Source organism: Thermobia domestica, chromosome 17 (assembly GCF_964235325.1).
Source record: "Thermobia domestica chromosome 17, izTheDome1.hap1.1, whole genome shotgun sequence".
Lineage (NCBI taxonomy): Eukaryota > Metazoa > Arthropoda > Insecta > Zygentoma > Lepismatidae > Thermobia > Thermobia domestica.
The window spans coordinates 149,175,872-149,196,679 of record NC_137470.1 but is presented as its reverse complement, the minus strand read 5'-3'; the positions used below and the strand labels follow the sequence as shown (position 1 = coordinate 149,196,679).

The 20,808-nt window shown below is 35.2% G+C and overlaps 1 protein-coding gene across 1 annotated transcript; it reads left to right on the top strand.

Annotated features, from left to right (window-relative positions):
- Positions 1–1,933: 1,933 nt before the first annotated feature.
- On the top strand, positions 1,934–17,103 carry LOC145674399 (uncharacterized). Its single transcript, XM_081744415.1, has 5 exons — positions 1,934–1,956; positions 7,125–7,351; positions 8,594–8,771; positions 9,995–10,091; positions 16,977–17,103. The coding sequence occupies exons 2-5, from the start codon at positions 7,133–7,135 to the stop codon at positions 17,038–17,040; spliced, it is 558 nt and encodes a 185-aa protein (XP_081600541.1). The 5' UTR covers positions 1,934–1,956; positions 7,125–7,132; the 3' UTR covers positions 17,041–17,103.
- Positions 17,104–20,808: the final 3,705 nt, after the last annotated feature.

Sequence of the window (20,808 nt, the reverse complement as noted above, 5' to 3'; positions counted from 1 at the left end):
CCATACGCGAATATATTCACCTGATTTTAGGGAATCGTATCCTTACCCCCCACGTACTCTTGCCCCCCTCTACTCTACTTTGGTCGTTGCGCAACACTGCGACACTTACATTAGCCTCTACTGATTTAAACGTTTCATTCCTTTCGACATCTGTCAATACTCATGTACAGGCCATATCGTTCAACTTATTAGTAGCAAATTTCAAACTTAAGGTCTTTATGCGGTTCTCCAAAGCAGTTTTCTCAAATTTTCTTCCCGTCCCTAAAAATAAGTGCAGTTTACTGAAAGAAGAAAATCAATAATTCAGATTTTCACAAAAATGGCTGTAACGATTTTGTTTGTGTTGCATTAATGAATTTCTCAATAACAACTCCATACTGTGGTACAAGTTACTTTTCTTACAAAAATCAGCAAGAAGTATTTTAATCTTGGGTTCGAGTTTAATTCGGACTATTTTCTCAGAAACGATTCACGGAATCTTCATATTTCATAAATATTTCATTAATAATCTCAACTTAAGTTTTGGTTTGATACCTTGAACATTATGGTCTCTAAGCGAGTGTACCAGAGTACATATTCACATCAGAAGTATATATATATATATATATATATATATACAATGGCGGGTCCAGGATACCATCAAGGGAGCGGCTAAACCATTGCTTGCCACTTTATTCAGTTTAAAGCAGGATTGAAGCCCATTTTATCTAGTGTATACCTGAGGAGCGTCAAGAGAGAGAGAGAGAGTTTCAAAATAACACCGACAACGATTGGAAGGTGATTTCTTACACCAAGATAAGACAAAAAGTATACACCAACCTGGGGGCATAAATGCTTCCTTTCGGAGTTACAGGCTGCCGAAAACATGACAAAATGAATTTTAAAGGTGAATTGCTCCAAAACTATGGGTCCTACCGTAGTTGGGTCGAGACCACTTAGGAACTAATATGTGCCCTATCCAAATATATATGTTTCAAAATTCTGCGGTACTTCCGCAACAATTTTTATAGAGGTAGTTGATGAGTACTTCAAAGTATATACCCGTATCCTAACTCCCTCTATAAAAATTGTTGGGTGAGTACCTTTTCTGAGTATTCACTTTACACTACCTTTTATCATGATTTTGTTTTTGATATACACTTGGCACAATTTAACTAAAATTGCAAACCAAGGTTGATTTTACTGTTTGAAATAACAAACTGTAAATTGTGTGTGTATCTTTTGTACCACATTAAAAAAAAAAAAAAAAAAAAAACTAGACTTTGAAAGGTAAAAATAAAACACAAAAGTTTTAAGTTTTGGTTTCTTTTTTAAGTAAAAATAAAAATGCTTTAAAATGAAGTGCACAGGTAGCAGGCGATTTTGTCAATTAAAATGAGTTTATAAGTTTATGAAGATGTTAAATTGCTATGTTCAAAGAAAACGTTAAATTGGAATACAGTAAGTAATTAAAAAACTAGAATAATACTGAACAGAACTAACACTGGCGAAACAAATCATGACTCCGCATGCTAACACCCAATCTTTGGTAACTAACCATTAAAATTTCAAACTGAAGATAAACTCAAGATTAAGATAAACTTTTGAAATAAATAAGGTGGGTGGAAACAGTGGGGATCATTCATTCAATCAGCATCCTCCCAGATAGCATGTAAGCTTAAATCAAGGGTCGCTTTCCCTTGATTTTGGCTTAGCAATGTACAGTTGATGCGACAAGCGACAATCAACGTTTATTTTAGCTTGTTTTTAACTTGAAAAGAAGCTTGAATGCGACAAGCGACAATCAACGTTTATTTTAGCTTGTTTTTAACTTGAAAAGAAGCTTGAATTTATCAACTTTCTACTAACCCTATTTCAAGCTTGATTCAAAACGCTTGACGTTTGTCGATTGTTTAGCAAATGGAGCCATCTGTAGGATTGGTGAGTAGTTTGATTTCTTCCAAAAGGTAAACAAAGGTAAGCTATGTGTATGAAATGTAATAGTAAGCCCTACTTTAGTTTTAGTTACAAAATAAAAAGGTGATTTTTATTTTAGACTGGTGCGCTGAGCGCTTTTAGGATAGTATTACTTCATTACTTTTCAAATATGGATGGAATTTTATGTTTATACCTTTTATGTTGTTTTCTTTTTTTTAAGTGTGTTCATCCGTATAATGTATACCATATTTAGCCATTGGATTCTTTAAAGTCAGTGATGGCTCTTGACAATTAGCATCAGCATAGGCGCACGAAGGGGAGGGCGGTGGGGCCCGGGCCCCCTTTGGCTTACGAAAATGTATACGTAATATAGGAAACCATGTATATTAAATACCAGGCGTAATATAGCAACCATGGAGATGGGCCCCTCCCTAGAAAATATTCCTCGGACACCCCTGAATATCAGTACAAAAATTAGAGGGTTAACTTCAGCAGACGGCTTTATCATATTAAAAATTTATAGGTGGAATACTTGATAACTGTTAAGGCATTGCTTTAGCAGACGGCTGTACCATATTTATATCGATTTTATGGTCATTTTTCACTAGATTTGAGACAATACTGTTACATATAGAGAATTTTGGAACTTGGGGGCCAAAATCAGGTAAAACCACCGTGTTTACAGGAGAAATGAGTTGGTGTTACGTAACCGTAATTACTAACATAACTAACCAAACCTAACCTAAATCATCAAAAACAGAAAATATAGGAAGAAAGTACGAATTCAGGTAAAATCACCATGTAAAAATTATTGCGGATATTTTATGTATTTTTCCACTTTCCTCGTTTATGTGCATGTCCTCCGTCGCTGACACGCCTGCTCTCTACGGACGCATCCCCTCGCTCCGCTCGGGATACCCAGCAACACCCCTACCCTGACTCGGTTAGATGACATTCGTGCTTTTTTGTGGCCACCTAGCACAAGTTGGTTCGTGGTTTATGCACTAGCTTCTCATTTAGTAGATATTCTACAAAAAGGAACCCGGAAATGCAATGTGTGAACATTTGGTAGAACCATCTGCTCGAGTAATGCCCAAGTATCTTAACCTACCTAAACCATAAAAAAAAAAAAATAAAAATATATACCAAGATAGTACAAAATTTAAGCAAAATATTGCCCCCCCCCCCAGTTCAGAAAATATGCCGTTACATAACACTTTACGTAGCATAGCTGAGCGAGCGAAGGGGAATAGATGCCCCGCAGGGCTCGTTTTTTTTCTACTTTTTAAGTTACACGCGTTTGGTATTGCAACCATTGCAGACGGTCATTTTCCAAAGCTTCATATGTACTTACTGCCATCTCATTCCTTGCTTGTATTCGTCTGCCTACCGCCTTGTCAATTAGATCCACCATAACATACTTAATTTTCCATTTCGTAGGATTCTATATAACAGATACGATTTATGAAGTCTAAACACATTAAAATAATTTATTCAATTAGGTAGAGCCATCTGCTAAAGTTAACCCCATATTAATAATGAAGGTAGTTAAATGATAATGTAAGTGTTTTAAACTCAATAAATTGTATGTGCAAATGAGTATACATGGGAAAGTAAGTATGTTATGGTGGAGCTATTTGCCAGGGCGGAAGGCGGTTGAATACAAGGAAGGAACGAAATGCCAGTATTTGTATGTTAAGTTTTGGAAAATGACAGTCTACAATGGCTGCAAGGCCAATCGTGTGTAACTTAAAAGATAAGGGGAAAAGACGAGTCCTACGGGGCTTCTAATCCCCTCCGCTCGCTCAGCTGTGGTTCGTGAAGCGTTTGTAAAGTAGTGCCCCAAATCTAGTGAAAAAATCGACAAAATCGATTTAAATTTGGAGAGCCGTCCGCTAAAGTAATGAAAATTACGTTTTATCTCTACAATCGAGGAGAAAACTGCTTTGAATTAATACATTGCCTAAGCTTTCTTGTTTTAGCTTTCACCGATACACTAAAAATTTTAACCGATGTGGCTTCCACAAGAATCGGTACGGATGATATTTAAATGCAGCAAGCAAGCCTGGACATTTCACTCATTTTAGAATGCATCATGCTTATCTTTCGTTCCTTATGTTCTTCCATATTTATTCGGAGGTTGGGGGCAAAATTGAAGAATATAAATACTTATGTCCGACTTTATTTAGTAACAATTACTTATTCTAAGGCATACTTCATCAATCTTAGATTAAGTGATATCACTCATTTCATCGCTTTACAATAAGTGCAAGGAAACGTTCGATCGGGTATGGACTTTTGGGTTTAGGGTAAAAGAACGATGAATTTCGAAAAATTAGTTATTAGATATTAATAGACTAATAATTCAAAATGGATTATTACGCGAAACTAAGTTGGCATATTAGTTTGAAGTTTGTTAGGTAAGAAGTCGAGGGTGTAAGTTTGAAGAAAACTAGGTTTTTCGTTGCTTACATTTTTATCTTTTTATCCTCTAAAAACAGTAACTTCTGTCTCTTAATTGATTTTAGTGCTTTTGTTTACTTTTTTTTTCTACCAGGTGAATGAAGTCTGGATCTAAAATCTCAGAAAAATATTTGCAATCTGAACGGATGTAATAAAGAAATAAAGCTATTTTTCAGGATTGGCCAAAACCGTGTTTTTTTTTAACTTTTTTTCACTTAAACCGGAATGTTTGCTTTACACCAGTTTTTTTTTTTAATACGTTTACCTTAGATTAAAGTGGAGTAACCGTTGCCCCCTTTTTTTGAGAGTAAAGGTAATTTGAGGCTGATGATTCGATTGAACAAGGTCGCAACCTCGAGAAATGAACGCAACTCGCTCAAACTATAGGTCATAGGTCAACTAGTTCTGCAAATGATTTGCCTTTACATCATAAATTATTCAGCAGTCTACTCCTTCAGCATTGGTTATGCTTGAATTTTCCTTGTCGGAGGCATGATAGTCCACAAGTTGAGTGGGGGTGGGATTCGTGAAATATACTTTTTTAACTTGTCTCTTTAATTGTGATTTTATTTTATCAAGTTTGGAGTTCCCGCCGAACTGCCTGTATTGCGCTGCCACACTAGCGGACGGTCAACAAAACTTTTCCACAGAAGCTGATTAAGTGTCTAAATTTATAACATTGGAAAGTAGATCGACGAAACAGAGATTTCTATTAGGTTTGACTGGTTTGTTAATAATAATAATAATAAAAAGTTTTATTTAGAAAGATAGTATGAATGGTCCAGAACTATTAGTCACTTCCTGTATTGATTAGCAAATTAAATTAAGCCTATATTTCTGACTGACTAAATTAGATCTTCTGTACTATATAGTCTTTTAAAATTGTCCATTGATTTAATCTGTATAACTATAGAGTGATTCCATTTTGCAGTTCTTTCCCTTTTGGTTCTTAAGTGGCTCCTAAAATATTCACAAGTATGCAAAATCACTGCAACGTATTTCTATCAGTTGACCTCCGTGGATGATGGGTCTGTGGATTTATCGGCTTTGTTATCAAGGGATTCTGGTTTCGAGTTCAAATGAAGAACAATATCTCTCGAGTGCAACTGAGTAGTGGTTCGGATCTCACTTTAAGCTGTAGGTCCCGTTCTTCATAACCCCGCTGTTATGTCCTTAACCATAGAAAGACGAAGGTGGGTCAAATTTGCCCGCACTTTCTTTTTCTCTTTGCCCGAACAAATGAATTTTACAACGTTTGAATTTTTTTGTATTTTCTTCTGTAATCTAAACTTAAATTTAGTTTTATTAGAAAGCACATTATTGTGGTAGTTTTTTTTTTTTAGCACAGGAGACTAAGTACATTTTTTTTAGCAACTTAGAAATGTTAAGAGGAGTACAGTTTTACTTTGAAAGGATCATGTAAACTTATCTATTCTTTGAATGGATGACTAAATTAACATAATCTACTTTTATACATTGAGCAAACGTAATACTCTCAGGTTTAGTATAGTAAATTGTCTACACAGGCGAATTGTATTTCAAGCTACTTCATGTCTGCTAACCAAATGCGGTAGTAGTCTGTACTGGGACTTGTAATATTTCCTATTAAAATAAAATTTCACAAGTCTTAAAATAATTTTACAACTCACATTTATTAGTAGCAGTCATTAAATAACTTTAAAATACATTAGTAGGGTTAAAATTGGAATTTACAACCACGAGCAAAATTGACACCCCTTAGTCTTTCACGTGACCAATTATAGTTTAGTCTTCCTAGGGTTAATGTTAAGATACATGGATGACTAATGATAGTGAATGATTATGAAGGAATTAGTGGCATGAGAACGGGAAAACCCTCACGAATATGATATTGTTCATCATAAACTCATAAGGCCGGAGATTGAACCAAAGATCCGTCGCACCAAAAGGCAACGTTCTACCTCTGAGCAATCAACCCTTTCCTTCCGCAGTGCTGATTTATAAAGTCATACTCTAATGACCTGGTCATAATTCTGCAAAGTAGTGGTCTTCTACACACGTCTTCCTAATTGTTCCCCACTTTTCCCCCCAAGATTTCTGATTAAATGAACAGCGAAATCATATTTAAATAAAATCTTTGAGTTGTGTCCCACGGTTATGCGGGGCAGCCTAGAGACGGTGATGATGAGAATGAATTAAATAATGGATTGAAGAAAGTGGAGGGGAACGGTAGAACCCTGAGAAAATCTACGCACACGGTGTTTGTCCACCACAAACGTACACCCATGTCCAAAATTATTGTCGCATGTCTATAAATATGTTGTTGTACGAATAAAATTTGATAACGAATTCGCCCTGTATTTCTTACAATGTTGGTATGTGCGTAATCGGCAAAGACATGTATGTGGCAAATTTTATGTCAAAAGAGCAGTAAATAAGAACAATAAAACGAAAATAAAGCTTTCTTGACCATTTGTTTTACTCATTCTAATTTATGTGCTTATAATTCTTTCCCTATAAAATTTTCCACAAATATACATTTCTCGATTATACACATAGTGTCGGTATTAAAAGTATCCTGCAAAATCATTATCAAATTATATTCTTACAAGAAGACAGTTATAGATATGCGACAATCATTTTGAACATGAATGTACATTTAATTGTTTCAATGGTTTGTGAAATAATATATTTTCTAGTTCTAGTTATATTTTCTAGTTTCTAGTTAACACCTTCAAAACAATATTTCCTAAAATTTATTGCAGATATCAGAATGGTATTTGACCAAATGCAATCTACTTTAGCTGACCTTAGTGAAAGAGTATCTTCCGTCGAGAAGAAGGTCGACACACTTCTAAGTAATGGTGTGAGTGTGAAAGCAGAGTCCATAAACGAAGAATCCGAACTTCTTGGCCTTCTGCCTCTGCGAACGTTGAATGATTTTCAAACATTTGAGAGAAAGCTTGAAGAACCTAACTTCGGAAAGAAATATGTAAGTATCCTATCAAACCTGTACAAGTTATGAAGCAGGTTTCAAATCTTTGTTATATCTTTTAATTTACGTCTTTTTGGAACATCTCTCTTTTGACTCAATGTTAGCATCAACTCCATTTTTGCCAATTTAGCCATTATCATGTGCATTAGCTATGGACTATAATTTTGGTCAACTTGCCATTCATACTTGCTAATATAGCGGCAATTACATCTTTTGCAGTCAATTTTTTTTAGAAAATATGAAAAACCTAAAAAAGTAGTTTATCTTGGTATTTTTCTAATTCTTTTGTTTACAACAGCACTTACATTGTCATAGTAGATTAGATATCTTTTATCAGTCTCACCTATCCGTCACGGTAAATTGGGATTCCTGGATCTGGTTTCTCCATAGTCAAATTGTTTGATTAGTTTCTAGTGTATTTTTAGTTTGGGTGGAGTTTTTCTTGTTGAAATGCGTGCATGTGCATGTATATATTTTTGTGATAGATCAATAGTGTTATGAAGCCATACCCAGCATTAGAAGTTGAAAATAATTCAAGAGATTTTATTACTTCTAGCCAATGAAGGAACAAATTATATTGTGAAACTGTTTGATTTGAGGATATCAAAAGATAAATAATATTAAAACATCTTTGTAAACTAGTAGACTTAAAGTACCAAATATTTAGTTCCTTTATTCCTAAATTCTGTTACCTATAATTTAAGGTAAGTTGAGCCATTTTTAGCTAGTTTTTGTGCGTCATTTAGCTATTTTCTGACACTACTTGTTGGCAGCATTGATTAACCCACTGTTACTTGTTACTTTTGGAAGTGTATGTAATTTCCATATACATACACACACACACACACACACACACACACATATATATATATATATATATATATATATATATATATATATATATATATATATATATATAGTATTTTTTTCTAATTCAAACGGACAATGGTCCTTTTAAATAACCGCTATTCCGATATAAAGCTGAAAGTTACCAAATAAATCCCAGGCAAACAGTTTTTGTTAGTCACGTAGCCCATTTGATACGGCCTTCAGTGAAACTCAGAACCCCACGCTTTTTTTTCACACTTCACATTACGGTATCTAAAAATTAATCTAGTTTCATTCATGCTTCGTTTTTTTTCCACTGGTAGAAAAACATAACAATACGGACCCTTATATATATTGCTTTTCTTTTTGATTTCAGCATGCATTAGATCTAAATACTTTCCTTTCTTTCAGGTAAAAGTATTACTGTCAATTGGTGGTAAGGATTTTAAAAGGTTTCGCTCACAATGCAATAAGAAGAACTTTGTGCGACAAACTCGCAATGGAATTCTCCTACTCTGGCAGGAAACCAAGGATCATGAAGCAAAAAAGCACACCTTTGGGTCCAACCAAATGTGCAATAAGATCAACAGTAAGTTGATTTGAAAAGTTGTACTGAAATATTTAACTTCATTTATTTATTTATGCTAGTAACCATACAAAATTCCAGTTTGCTAATTATTAAATCTTACTTCTCTCGTACTGGACGTGTGTTCTCATATTAGTATGTCCCAAGCAATCAGAAGTAATTCTTCATGAATAAAGTATGCTTTGAGTACTTTAGGATTCTTTTACTGTCAAGTAGTAAAATATGTAAATGTGTTCACCCTTACTGGGTGAATATAACATCTGTGTAGAATGTATAGGAAATTCAATAACTGATCCAACACTCTATGTTGTAAACAAAGCTTTACTGGCAAAGTACATATTTAAACAAATCTTTGCTTGAAAAAGCATTCAAAAGAATTTGTAAGGTGTACGGAAAATCTAAAACCAAATAAAATTCCAAGGTAGGAATGATTCCAGGGCTAAATAAAGTCAATAGTGTCAACGAATTTAAATTGAAGTACAGTGTAGGAATCACTACTGTGAAGTATAATTTTGCACCAGACTTTTCGTGTATACATGTAAATTTGATACTGTCTACCACACGAATATAACTTTGTTGGGTTGGCAACACTGTTAGTCTGGTAGCATTACATAGTATGCCAAACTGTCTCCCCTGCCGATATTTTAAAGGTGCAAAATTTCAGAGCTCTTTGTCTAATACTGGAACGCAGATAAAACACTAGAACATAGCTTTCGAAGTTACCATAATTCCAGTATAAAAAGAGAAAAGTTGCAGGCTTTCAAGACGGCGAATAGTCAAACTTTCGTCTTTCTGTCGACTTCATCTTTCAATTTTTCGTGACAACGAAGTTAGCCAAAACACATGTGTTTTTTGTAGTGTTATTTAAGGTGACTTTAAACGTTGACTCAAAACCATATCACCACTAAGGGCACCGGAAGAAAGTCTTGCTACACTTGTATCGAAAAATGTAACTTTTCCATTATATAATATACCAAAAGTGTGGTGGAAGATAACTTTCTATAGTACCCTTACATAAAAATCACAAAATAGGGGCCTAGCTTAGGTGACTTGAAAAATAATATAGGAATTAGTTTCAGCTCTAGGTATCCATGTTTACAAACCATACCATAATTCCGTAAAGCTATTTAAGAGGGAAATTTATTTCAAATGACAGTTTTTTTTGTTTTTTTTTTTAAAGAATAAAGATCGCTAGTACTTGCTTGAAATTCTATCTTTGTTTTCAGCTGCTGTTCGTAAGATGTACACCGTCGCAAGAGAAGAAACGGTGAAGGAAGTATTGGGTGTTTGGCTGCAGCAGGCGGAGCCTAGACTACTGCGTAGGTAAGTATAGTTTTACCTATTTTCCTTACAATCACGAGAGATATCGGAAAGTTCTTACCATCACTAAGTAAGCCAGGGATCTGCAACTTAGTCCATGGACGCGTTCTTCTCTACATATACGTTTTGTATTCACTACATTTCTCACATCTATAGGTCACTAGATCAATATCATATGCATAGAATTCTGTGGATTTGGAGGAAAAAGAGATTTCCACCGTTTCAATGCCTCTTACTTTCCCGGACCCCAAGATATGAACATCTTATTATAATAATTGTAATCCTTCCCTTTTTCTTCCTTTTAGGATATGTATCATAAAACGCTTTTGTAATAATTTTAAATGAGAAGTTACTTCAATATTTCAAATCTTAAAAGATTTAGAGATACCGACATTTTATTAGAATAATTGTAATACCCACCTTTTTTTTTCTCCTCTCCACATCGTTTCTTTCCCTTTTTACTAGCATGTCAAAAAAGAAAAAAGAGGGCCGAAACACGTGGCAAAATATTTTAAATGAGAAATGGAAATACTGAACTTCAAATCTCTCACCTTAAGGAATTAAATACTTTACTATAATAATTATAATCCCCATCCATTTTTCTTTCCACCCCCCTTTCTTACCTCCGAGGCATATTTCAAAAGCGCTTGAATTCTTATCTACTTATTTTAAATAATATGAAAATACCAAATTTCAAGTTTCAAACCTACATAAATTCAGAGATTTTGACATCTTATAATAATTGTAATCCTCACTCCTTTTCTTTTCTTTCTCACCTTTTTTTTCTTTTTTTTCCTTTGTACTAAAATATCAAAAACCGCTTAAATATGTCAAATTATTTGAAATGATACATCCGAATATCAAATTTCAAGTCTGTAACCTTAAGGAATTCTGAGATATGGTCATATTTTAAAAATACGTCCCACAGCTATTTTCCTCCCCTTCCTGTCGAATTTGCAAAAATCCTTCCTTAGTGGTATCCTACGTAACAAATCCCATGTACTGTCCATATTTAACTTGTCTATCTTAAGCGATTTGGCCTGTGCAAAGATCTGTCGGTCACTCAATCACTTAGGTCTTTGTATTTTATATAGCGAGATGAGTTCATTTTTACGCACTCATGTATTAGTACACAGTGAAATGAGATGAAATGTTTACCTTGTATGTATTTATTATTTTATTATCCTTTATAATTTAGCAACTTGCCTGTTACTTTCCTCGGAGGATGGAAATATTGACTAAAATCGAGATTCATTACTGTTTACATTTTTATTTTTTTGTCTTCTGGAAGAAAGTACCTCTGTTAATTTTATTTTTTGATTACTCCTATCTGCTGAATGAAATCTTTTTTTTTCTAAGAATAACTTTTATTCCTTGATTAATTTTGGTGTTGATCATTTCTTTTCTATACTGCGGGAAATTTCATTTTTTGAAAACTGCGATGTCAGAGTAATAGAGAGATAGGCACTTACTGTTATATTTGCCTTCTAAAAACATTTCCTACCTGCTGCATGAAAAACCGAAAGCAACTAACCTCTTTTTTTCTTGACTAATTTTAGTGTTATTTTACATCTTTTCTATCTACTGAACGAACTCATCTCATGAGAGAAAAACTACAATACCACCCTCTTTCTTGATTGATTAGAGTTAATTACTTCTTTTCTATAGCAAATGAAATCATCTTACATTCTGGAAAACTCTGCAATGCCATTGTAATAGAGAAATATGCAATTGCAGAATCTTCCAGACGATAAGATTATTTCGTTTAGTATAGAAACAAGCAATAAAGTACTATAATTAATTAAGATACAGATGGTATTGTAGTTTTTTTTTCCTTCTCAGAAGATACGGTTTCATTCAGGAGATAGAAAAGAAGTAAAATAACATTAAAACTAATCAAGAAACAGTTTTTTTTTCCTAGAAGATAAAGACTTCAGCAGTTAGAAAATTTTGTTAAAAGACAAAATAATAGTAAATGCACATTTCTCTCTTACAAAGACATTCCCGAGTTTTTGGGAAGATAAGACTTCATTCAGTATGAAAAAGAAGTAATCAACACTAAAATTGAACAAGAAATAAAGGTTAATGTTTTATCCACAAGATAAAGACTTCATTCAGCAGTGGCAGTAATAAAAACATAAATTTAAAAAGTAAGAGTAGTTTTTTTCCCCCAAAGACAAAAAGATTTCAATAGGATGGAGCACGCCAAAGTATGCGTATGCGTAAACATTCAACAACAAATTACCAGGAAAATAAATAGGGAGACATAGGTCTTAAAATGCATTCAGAATTTGACTGGATTGAAGTAAATGAAGTGATTTTCCTGCCTTGTGCCATGTACACTGAGAAATGTTTCTGCTTTCAAAGATGGGATATAAAGAACTAGGACGATAGGTCGCAGAAGTATTTATTACTTCTCTATAATGAATTGTGAAACGACGCTAATGACTCCGACACGACGTTCCATGAATATGGGTCAAATAAACTTAGTGTTACATTTACGGTAATGAGTCATCCCTTCTTCATTTGATATGTATGATGAAGGCAATATGCATGTCTTCCTATCAGTGATTCTTGTGTTTTGAAAGAATGAAACGTTGCAAAGATGTATTCCTCCGCTGTAAGGCTCAGGATTAAAATCCGTTTGTTTTACTGTCACAAATAATTCCAGTGAATTGTTGTTCAACACCTCTTTACGTATTAGTCACCAGTAACTTTTTTATTTTTTTATTTTTAAAGAGAAATATTTCATTGAACCTCTAAGGTATGTTCTAAACTCGTTGCAAAATGGTACGAAGTTGTCCGTGTACACGGTGCCTACTTTAGTAAATTCTACACGTTTCCTGTGAATTGCGAACTACACTTTCCCACGCGTTCTGTTGTACGTGACGCAGGATAACGCCTTGTAGGTCATCATCTGTCATTTATGTTGCTCCGTGAAGAATACAAGGTATATAGGTTCACACAATTATGACCTATCTTTCCTGTGAATCGTGAGATCAGATTGCATTTCATACAAGGCATGGAGAGAAAATTACAGAAATAAGTAAATATTTGTTCTTCCATCTCTCAGTGATTTCTTATATCAGTGATTACTTCGTTTGTTTTTCGTAACGCCGTGCTTATACAACAGTACCGAGTGAGTCAATATGACATTTTCTGGATTTATCTCAATTGATGCTCTCACAGAACAATGCACATTTTCAGCTAGGAAACTAAAAAAAAAAAAAAAACTTTACTGAAAATTTACTGGCACTAGAACATTGAAATAGGTAAAGTGAATAAATACCATGCAGTGGTACCAGTGATGAAACGAGTAACATACTTCGTGACTCGTGGTCCCGAAGTAGTCAGATCCCTGACCCTGTATGACCCAGACAGATTCGTGCGATCCCGAGACGACTTAATATCAGACTGTGGGAGAGTATGTTGTAATTGTAACAAACGCGATTCTTTCCTTTCAAGTGTTTCTTATGAGTGATCGTCAAAATTTAATCAAATAAGGCTGTAAAACGTAAAATGTAGAATATAAGGGATGCCGCTAAACCGAAAGAGTGTTTGGGTAATGTTTATGTATAGTAGTGTTTAAAATTAAAATAGGGCAGGCGCGTTAAAATCTGTTACGAGTGAGTTAGAGAAATACAGGATGGACCTAGTAGGAGTTCAGGAAGTTAGATGGGAAGGAAATGGGTCTGAGAATTCCGGAAATTTTACGTTCTTTTACGGGGAAGGAAATAAAAATCACCAGTTAGGAACAGGGTTTTTCGTTCACAAACGAATATTACCAGCAATTAAACGGGTTGAATTTGTTACTGACAGACTTTCTTTTATTACTCTCAAGGGACGGTGGTGTGATATTATTGTTTTAAATGTACATGCTCCAACTGAAGATAAGGGTGACGATATAAAAGATAGTTTTTACGAAGAAGTGGAACGGATATTTGACCAACTCCCGCGATACCATATGAAGATTCTATTAGGGGATTTCAATGCGAAGGTAGGACGAGAGGATATTTTCAAACCGATCATAGGGAACGAAAGTTTGCATAAGGAAAGTAATGACAACGGTGTTAGACTCGTGAACTTTGCAACATCCAAAAACCTAATCGTAAAAAGTACAAAATTCCCACATCGCGACGTTCATAAATACACTTGGACATCACCAGACGGAAGAACACATAATCAAATTGATCACGTTTTAGTAGATAGAAGAAGGCAATCTAGCATAATTGACGTCCGGTCGTTTAGAGGGGCTGATTGTGACACTGATCACTACCTGGTAGTAGCGATAATACGGGAGAGGTTATCTTTCAATAAAGGTAATATTCAATGTCCGAAAACGGAGAGATTTAATTTAAAGAAATTAGAAGCGAGCCATGTAAGAAAGGAATACCAGATTGAAGTTTCGAATAGATTCTCGGTTTTAGAAGACTCGGAGTGCACTAGTGTTGAGGATACTTGGATTGAAATTAGAGATAGCATTAAAAGTTCAGCAGTAGAAAAATTGGGACACGCGGAAATACGTAGAAACAAACCATGGTTCGACCAAGAATGCATTAAACTAGCAGAGAAGAGAAAACAGGCAAAATTGCGGTGGCTACAAAATCCGAATGAAATAACTACACAAAATTTCGCAGATATCAGGCGGGAAACTTCCAAAACTTTTAGAACAAAGAAACGCGATTTTTTGAAAGCTAAAATTAAGGAACTTGAAGATAATAGTAAAAATAAAAATATTCGGGACATGTATAAGGGGATTAACGAATTTAAGAAAGGCTATCAACCTCGTGCTTATATATTAAAGAAAGCTGACGGAACAGTTCTCACCGATACGGATAGCCTCTTAAATAGATGGAAAGATTTCTTTGACGATTTGCTGAACACGCAGCCAAAAACTAATGCGCGTGGAGAAAAGGAGATACACACCGCAGAACCGTATATTCCAGAACCCTATCGAATAGAAGTAGAAGCCGCTATAAAGAAATTAAAGAAACACAAATCTCCGGGTGTGGATGAAATTCCGGCTGAGTTAATTTTAGCTGGAGGCGAAAAATTGTGGAACAAGATACACAAACTCATTCTCCTTATCTGGAACAAGGAAGAATTGCCACAAGAATGGAAAGAATCAATCATTGTTCCAATTCACAAGAAAGGCGACAAAACTGACTGTAATAATTATCGAGGCATTTCTCTTCTGTCAACATCCTATAAAATCCTTTCAAATATTCTATTAGCAAGACTGACCCCATACGCAGATGAAATTATTGGAGATTATCAGTGCGGATTTAGACGAAATCGATCAACTATTGACCAAATATTTACCATTCGCCAAATACTCGAAAAAAAGTGGGAATACAATACGCCGGTACATCAACTATTTATTGATTTTAGAAAGGCTTACGATTCGGTTAGGAGAGAAACATTGTACAACGTTCTTACAGAACTTGGAATACCGAGAAAGCTAATTGGATTAATTAAGTTATGCTTAAGTGAATCCCAAAGTAAAGTCCGGGTAGGAAAATTTTTTGTCCACGAGCTTTCACGTCGAAAATGGCCTGAAACAAGGAGATGCGTTGTCGCCATTATTATTTAACTTTGTGCTGGAATACGCTATAAGGAAAATCAAAGATAGCAACCAGGGCCTAGAGTTGAACGGCATTCATCAGGTGATGGCATATGCTGATGATGTAAATTTAATAGGGGATGATAGGAGAACAGTAGAAATAAATGCAGAGATCTTATTAAATGCTTGCAGGGACATGGGTTTAGAAGTAAATGCAGAGAAAACTAAATACATGGAAGTGCGTCGGGACCGTAATACTGCAAATTGTGGAGGCGTTAAAATATTAAATTATACTTTTGATAAAGTGGATACTTTCAAATATTTAGGATCAATATTAACAGACGAAAATCATATTCACGAAGAAATTAAATGCCGACTAAAAGCAGGGAATTCGTGTTACTATTCGATTCAAAATCTCTTGTCGTCGCGAATTCTGTCGAAGAATTTGAAGCTTAAAATATATAAAACGATAATCATGCCTGTTGTTCTGTATGGTTGCGAAACATGGTCACTTACTCTGAGGGAAGAACATAGACTGAAAGTATTTGAGAACAAGATCCTGAGAAGAATATTCGGACCCAAGAGGAACGAGAATGGGGAATGGCGGAAACTTCATAACGAGGAACTACATAGTTTATACGGTTTACCCAACATTGTTAGGGTCGTCAAGTCTAGGAGGCTTAGGTGGGCAGGCCATGTAGCTAGAATGGAAGAAAGTAGAAACGCTTTCAAAGTCTTGACTGGAAGACCCATAGGAAAACGACCATTAGGAAGACCTAGGCGCAGATGGGAGGATAATATTAAGATGGATCTCGCAGAGATAGGAATACAAAGTAGAAACTGGATGCAGTTAGCTAAGGATAGAAGTCAGTGGAGAGCTTTTGTGAACGCGGCATTGAACCTCCGGGTTCCATAGGCCATAGAGTTAGTTAGTTAGTTAGTTAGTGTTTAAAATTACTTTATTAATTTTCAGTGTGGGAAGATGAATTATATTGTATTTGACATAGTCAAGACACTTTGAATAAGAAGTGTCACACTACAAATCTAACATCTGAATAGGTGAGCTCGATTAGGGAATATTAATTCACTATAAAAAATTCTACCGTAATACTATAGAGATCATATTTGGAGTGCCTCCAAGCCATGGATCACCAGATCTGAGAAACGAGTGCCAGACTCTGTTGCCTTGTGTGGCACTTACTTCAAAGAATAATAATTTATTTTAATGAGAGCGTATTTATAAGGTAAACAATATGAATGTTTTCTTTTAACTGTGCAATCAATTACATGTTTTTCAGTACGTATTTATGATCGTTATTTTGCAGAGAACGAAGAAATTCAAAACCTGTAGTGGAAGGTCACACCGTTGAAGTTGAGGAACCCAATTAAGGAAATAAGTTAGAAATAATACAAAATATGTAAATAAGTTCAATAAATAACATTGTAATACAAGCTGGTTGTTTTCATGGAACCTTATATCAGTTGTTGTGTAGAATGTAGGGATAATTTATTTCAAATATGTAGCAGCAGGATGCGAAATCATAACAGTTATGATCGGGGAGAGATAGGAGTAAATAAATAAGTAAAAAAAAAAATGCACTGGAAAGTTTTGAAATGAAGATTTCATATATTGAACATCCAAAATTATTGATATATGTAAGGTTAGGGATAATGCTTATCCACTAGGTTGTCCACTAACTGCACAGATTTACTGTAAATAGTTTGTATACTTCTGACAGTGTCGATGTCACCTTATCTCTCCAGTAAATTATTTAGGATGAATTTTCTTCCAAAATTTTGAAGTGTGGGAATGGCCATCCTCAGTATTTCGCACCCTGTGTAGCAGTGGTTCTAGGATTTAATTTATATTTCTTTCTTTCCTGAAATCTGATAATTTAAAAGTTTGCTTAGCCCTTGACGCTTGTCTAGTGGTGTACGTCTTTGGTGCGCCTAGGGTCGTGGTCGATTCCCAGTGGAAGACCTTACAAACACTAAACGCATTACTGTTCGGATTCTACAGGTCAGTGTCTCATGTAAAACGTCGTGCTGAAACGGGACGCTCAACTTCAACATCAAACTGTGGTTAATGGTAAACTAATTGGATACTTATCTGTCAGGTCGCATAGTATATTCACCAAGGAACTCAGGAAAAGTGTTGCTTTCTATGTTGAGATAAGATACTAATCTCAATAGACTGGAGTATGGGGTATATATTCAACACCAATGTTGTGTGAGACATGGATTGAAAATTAAACTGATATCTCAATAGTGTTACTCAACAGAAATAAACCTCGTGCTGCAAAGACGCATAATGGACGAAGGAAAGAAGCATAATACAGATTGTGAAAGTATACATACTTTGCTTTCATTTTGACCGAACACAACTATTCTTTTTCAGAACATTGCTTATGTAGGTTTAACAGTTCTTTCGTCGTCACCTTTACGTTTATTTTTGCAGGATTGTTGTCTATATGAGGTTAATTTCATTTTGTATAAGATTTGATGTGAGGCCCAGTAGTGTCAACCTTGATACAGATTTGTTTCTGCACGTGAGAAAATGATTCATCTGGTTGGCGTCATGTATAATGTTTGATGTGAAGGTTAGTATAATGTTCAGTGTGTAAGTTACATAAATGATGGTGTGTGTTCTTTTGCCATCTGAGGGTGTTTGGATATTGCCACCACTTTATTGGCATTCTTTTAAAAATATTGCAGAAACCATAGCTTACTACTATGTTTACTATTAATAGTAAGTATGGTATGGTTTCCCCTATATATATTTAAAATAATGCCAATAAAGTGATGGCAATATCTAAACACCTCAGATGGCAAAAGAATACACACCATCATTTATGCAACTTATACATTGAACATTATACTAACCTTCACATCAAACATTATACATGTCGCCAAGCAGATGAATCATTTTCTCACGTGCAGAAATAAATTTGTATCAAGCTTTACTGAGAAGCTTGCAATAAACGAGACAGATTAAGCATGTGCTAAACTTGAAGTGGACAGCTTGAAATAAGCTTGAGGTGACAAGCCTGTAGCAAGCATTATGTACCAAGTTTGAAATAAACTTGAGGTAACAAGCCTGTAGCAAGCATTATGTACCAAGTTTGAAATAGACTTGAGGTAACAAGCCTGGAGCAAGCATTACGTACCAAGTTTGAAATAAACTTGAGGTAACAAGCCTGTAGCATGCTTTATGTAACAAGTTTGCAATAAGCTTGAGCTGACAAGCTTGAAACAATCTTACAGTATAAGCCTACAATATGTTTGTCGCCTGTCAACTTCGTCGCTTGAATCAGCCTTGATATACGCTTACAGACTTGTCGTAACAAGCTTGGGACAAGCTTATTTCCTTGTCACGACAAGCTTATATCATGCTTGTGGCAAGCTGTTTCTGCTATCTGGGCTCAAACATCTTGATAAACGTACTCTTGGTGTACAACAGCAGCTCTCCTCGAACAAAACGAAGATGGGACTGGAAGTTGGGTTCACTCTGTAAGTTGATTCCAAATTCTATATTTTCCACACAGTATTTGTTCAAGCTGTGGATAGGGTAGCAAAATTGGTATCCCGTGAGGAAGATATTTTATATCATTGTACAACTTGTTAAATTTTTGTAAAATAGAAATCTGTTATCTGTTAATAAATCTTTTCTGTCCAAGTTAAACTTAAAAATCTAATTTTGTAATTCAATAGCAGCCTCTACTTCTCAGCTGTTTTCTTACAATTTAAAGACACAAAAACATCTTTAAAAAACAAAAGCAATAGCAATTTCTTCTTTTTACCGTTCTCTTACTTATTGTTGGTATTATTATTATTATTATTATTATTATTATTATTATTAGAAGTAGTAGTAGTAGTAGCTGAAATACCCATTCTTCGCAGGGGTGAGATAAAATATCTATGTAAACAAACTGAACAACGGTCATTTTCTATTATTTTTACATATCCCGGTAAACGTCCCCTGAGATCCCCGGGTTCGAGTTTTAAAAAACGCCTCTGGACCCCGGCTGATGAAGGTTGTATTTGGAAGTCAACGCCTGCGGAAGTATCACCATTCATCTCAGCGACAACGAAAAGTATGTATTTGACACTAATAGGCCCATTTTTCATTTTGGATTATTTTTGCATGTCTCAGTTCCCCTCCCCCGCTGACCCCTGGCCCGCAGTTGAATGGGGGTGAATTTCAAAGTTAATAGATCGGAGTTTCTTCAGTGATCTCAGCGTCCGTAAAAACTATGAATTTGACACTAATATCGGTCATTTTCTACTACTTTTACATGTTTCGGTAAACGTCTCCCCCCCCCCCGAGACCCTCTGTTTTGAATTAAAAAAAAAAGAGTTGGGAATGCTTCAAGAGCATTGCCAGGACGAACTTAGAAAGAATGTAGAGATGGAATGGAAAGGATAACTGTGATTGTTCCTACATGTAAAAGTAAATCTTTTTATTCACACCTTCTGTTTCTTGCAAAATATCATTTCTCTGTGACTTACGGCTCCCGAGACATGGCTCCTTAAATCTCCCAAAATTCGAACTTTCCTGGCCAATATCTGGGGAATGGTGGCCACTGTCCAACCGATAATATTTGGTACCAAAATGTTCAAAATCCTCTTAGGTATCGATCAACATCAATATGATCTCTCTGTGGCTTACGGTTCCCGAATATGGCTCCTTAAATCTCTCGAAATCGGACTTATTTTTTGGCCAATATGTCGATGAGTCATAGAACGATAAGTCATAGAGAGATGATGTTGGTGTTGATCAATATCTAAGAGAATGGTAAACATTTTGATACCAATATTAACTGGTGGCCACTGGCCAACTGGCTACTGATCAAACCAGTGACCACCGGTTACTATTTGGTACCAAAATATTCACCATCTTCTTAGGTATTGATCAACAGCAATATCATCTCTCTATAACTTATGGTTTCCGAGATACTTCTTCTTAAATTTCCTGAAATCGGCCACTTTTTGGCCAATATCTCGGAAACGATAAGAGTGACGCTTCAAATTCCATCACTTTCTCAGACAGTTTTTGATGCTCTATCGCAAATAACAGACAGACACACAGACATATTATTATTTGACAGTAAAGAACTTCTTAAGTTCATTGAAAACTCTTTGTCTTGGTCTGGGGCC

Coding starts and splice junctions, on each gene's coding strand:
- LOC145674399 (XM_081744415.1), top strand. CDS start 7,133: ATGGTATTTGACCAAATGCAATCTACTTTAGCTGACCTTAGTGAAAGA. Junction 7,352..8,593: donor CTAACTTCGGAAAGAAATAT/GTAAGTATCCTA, acceptor CCTTTCTTTCAG/GTAAAAGTATTACTGTCAAT. Junction 8,772..9,994: donor AATGTGCAATAAGATCAACA/GTAAGTTGATTT, acceptor CTTTGTTTTCAG/CTGCTGTTCGTAAGATGTAC.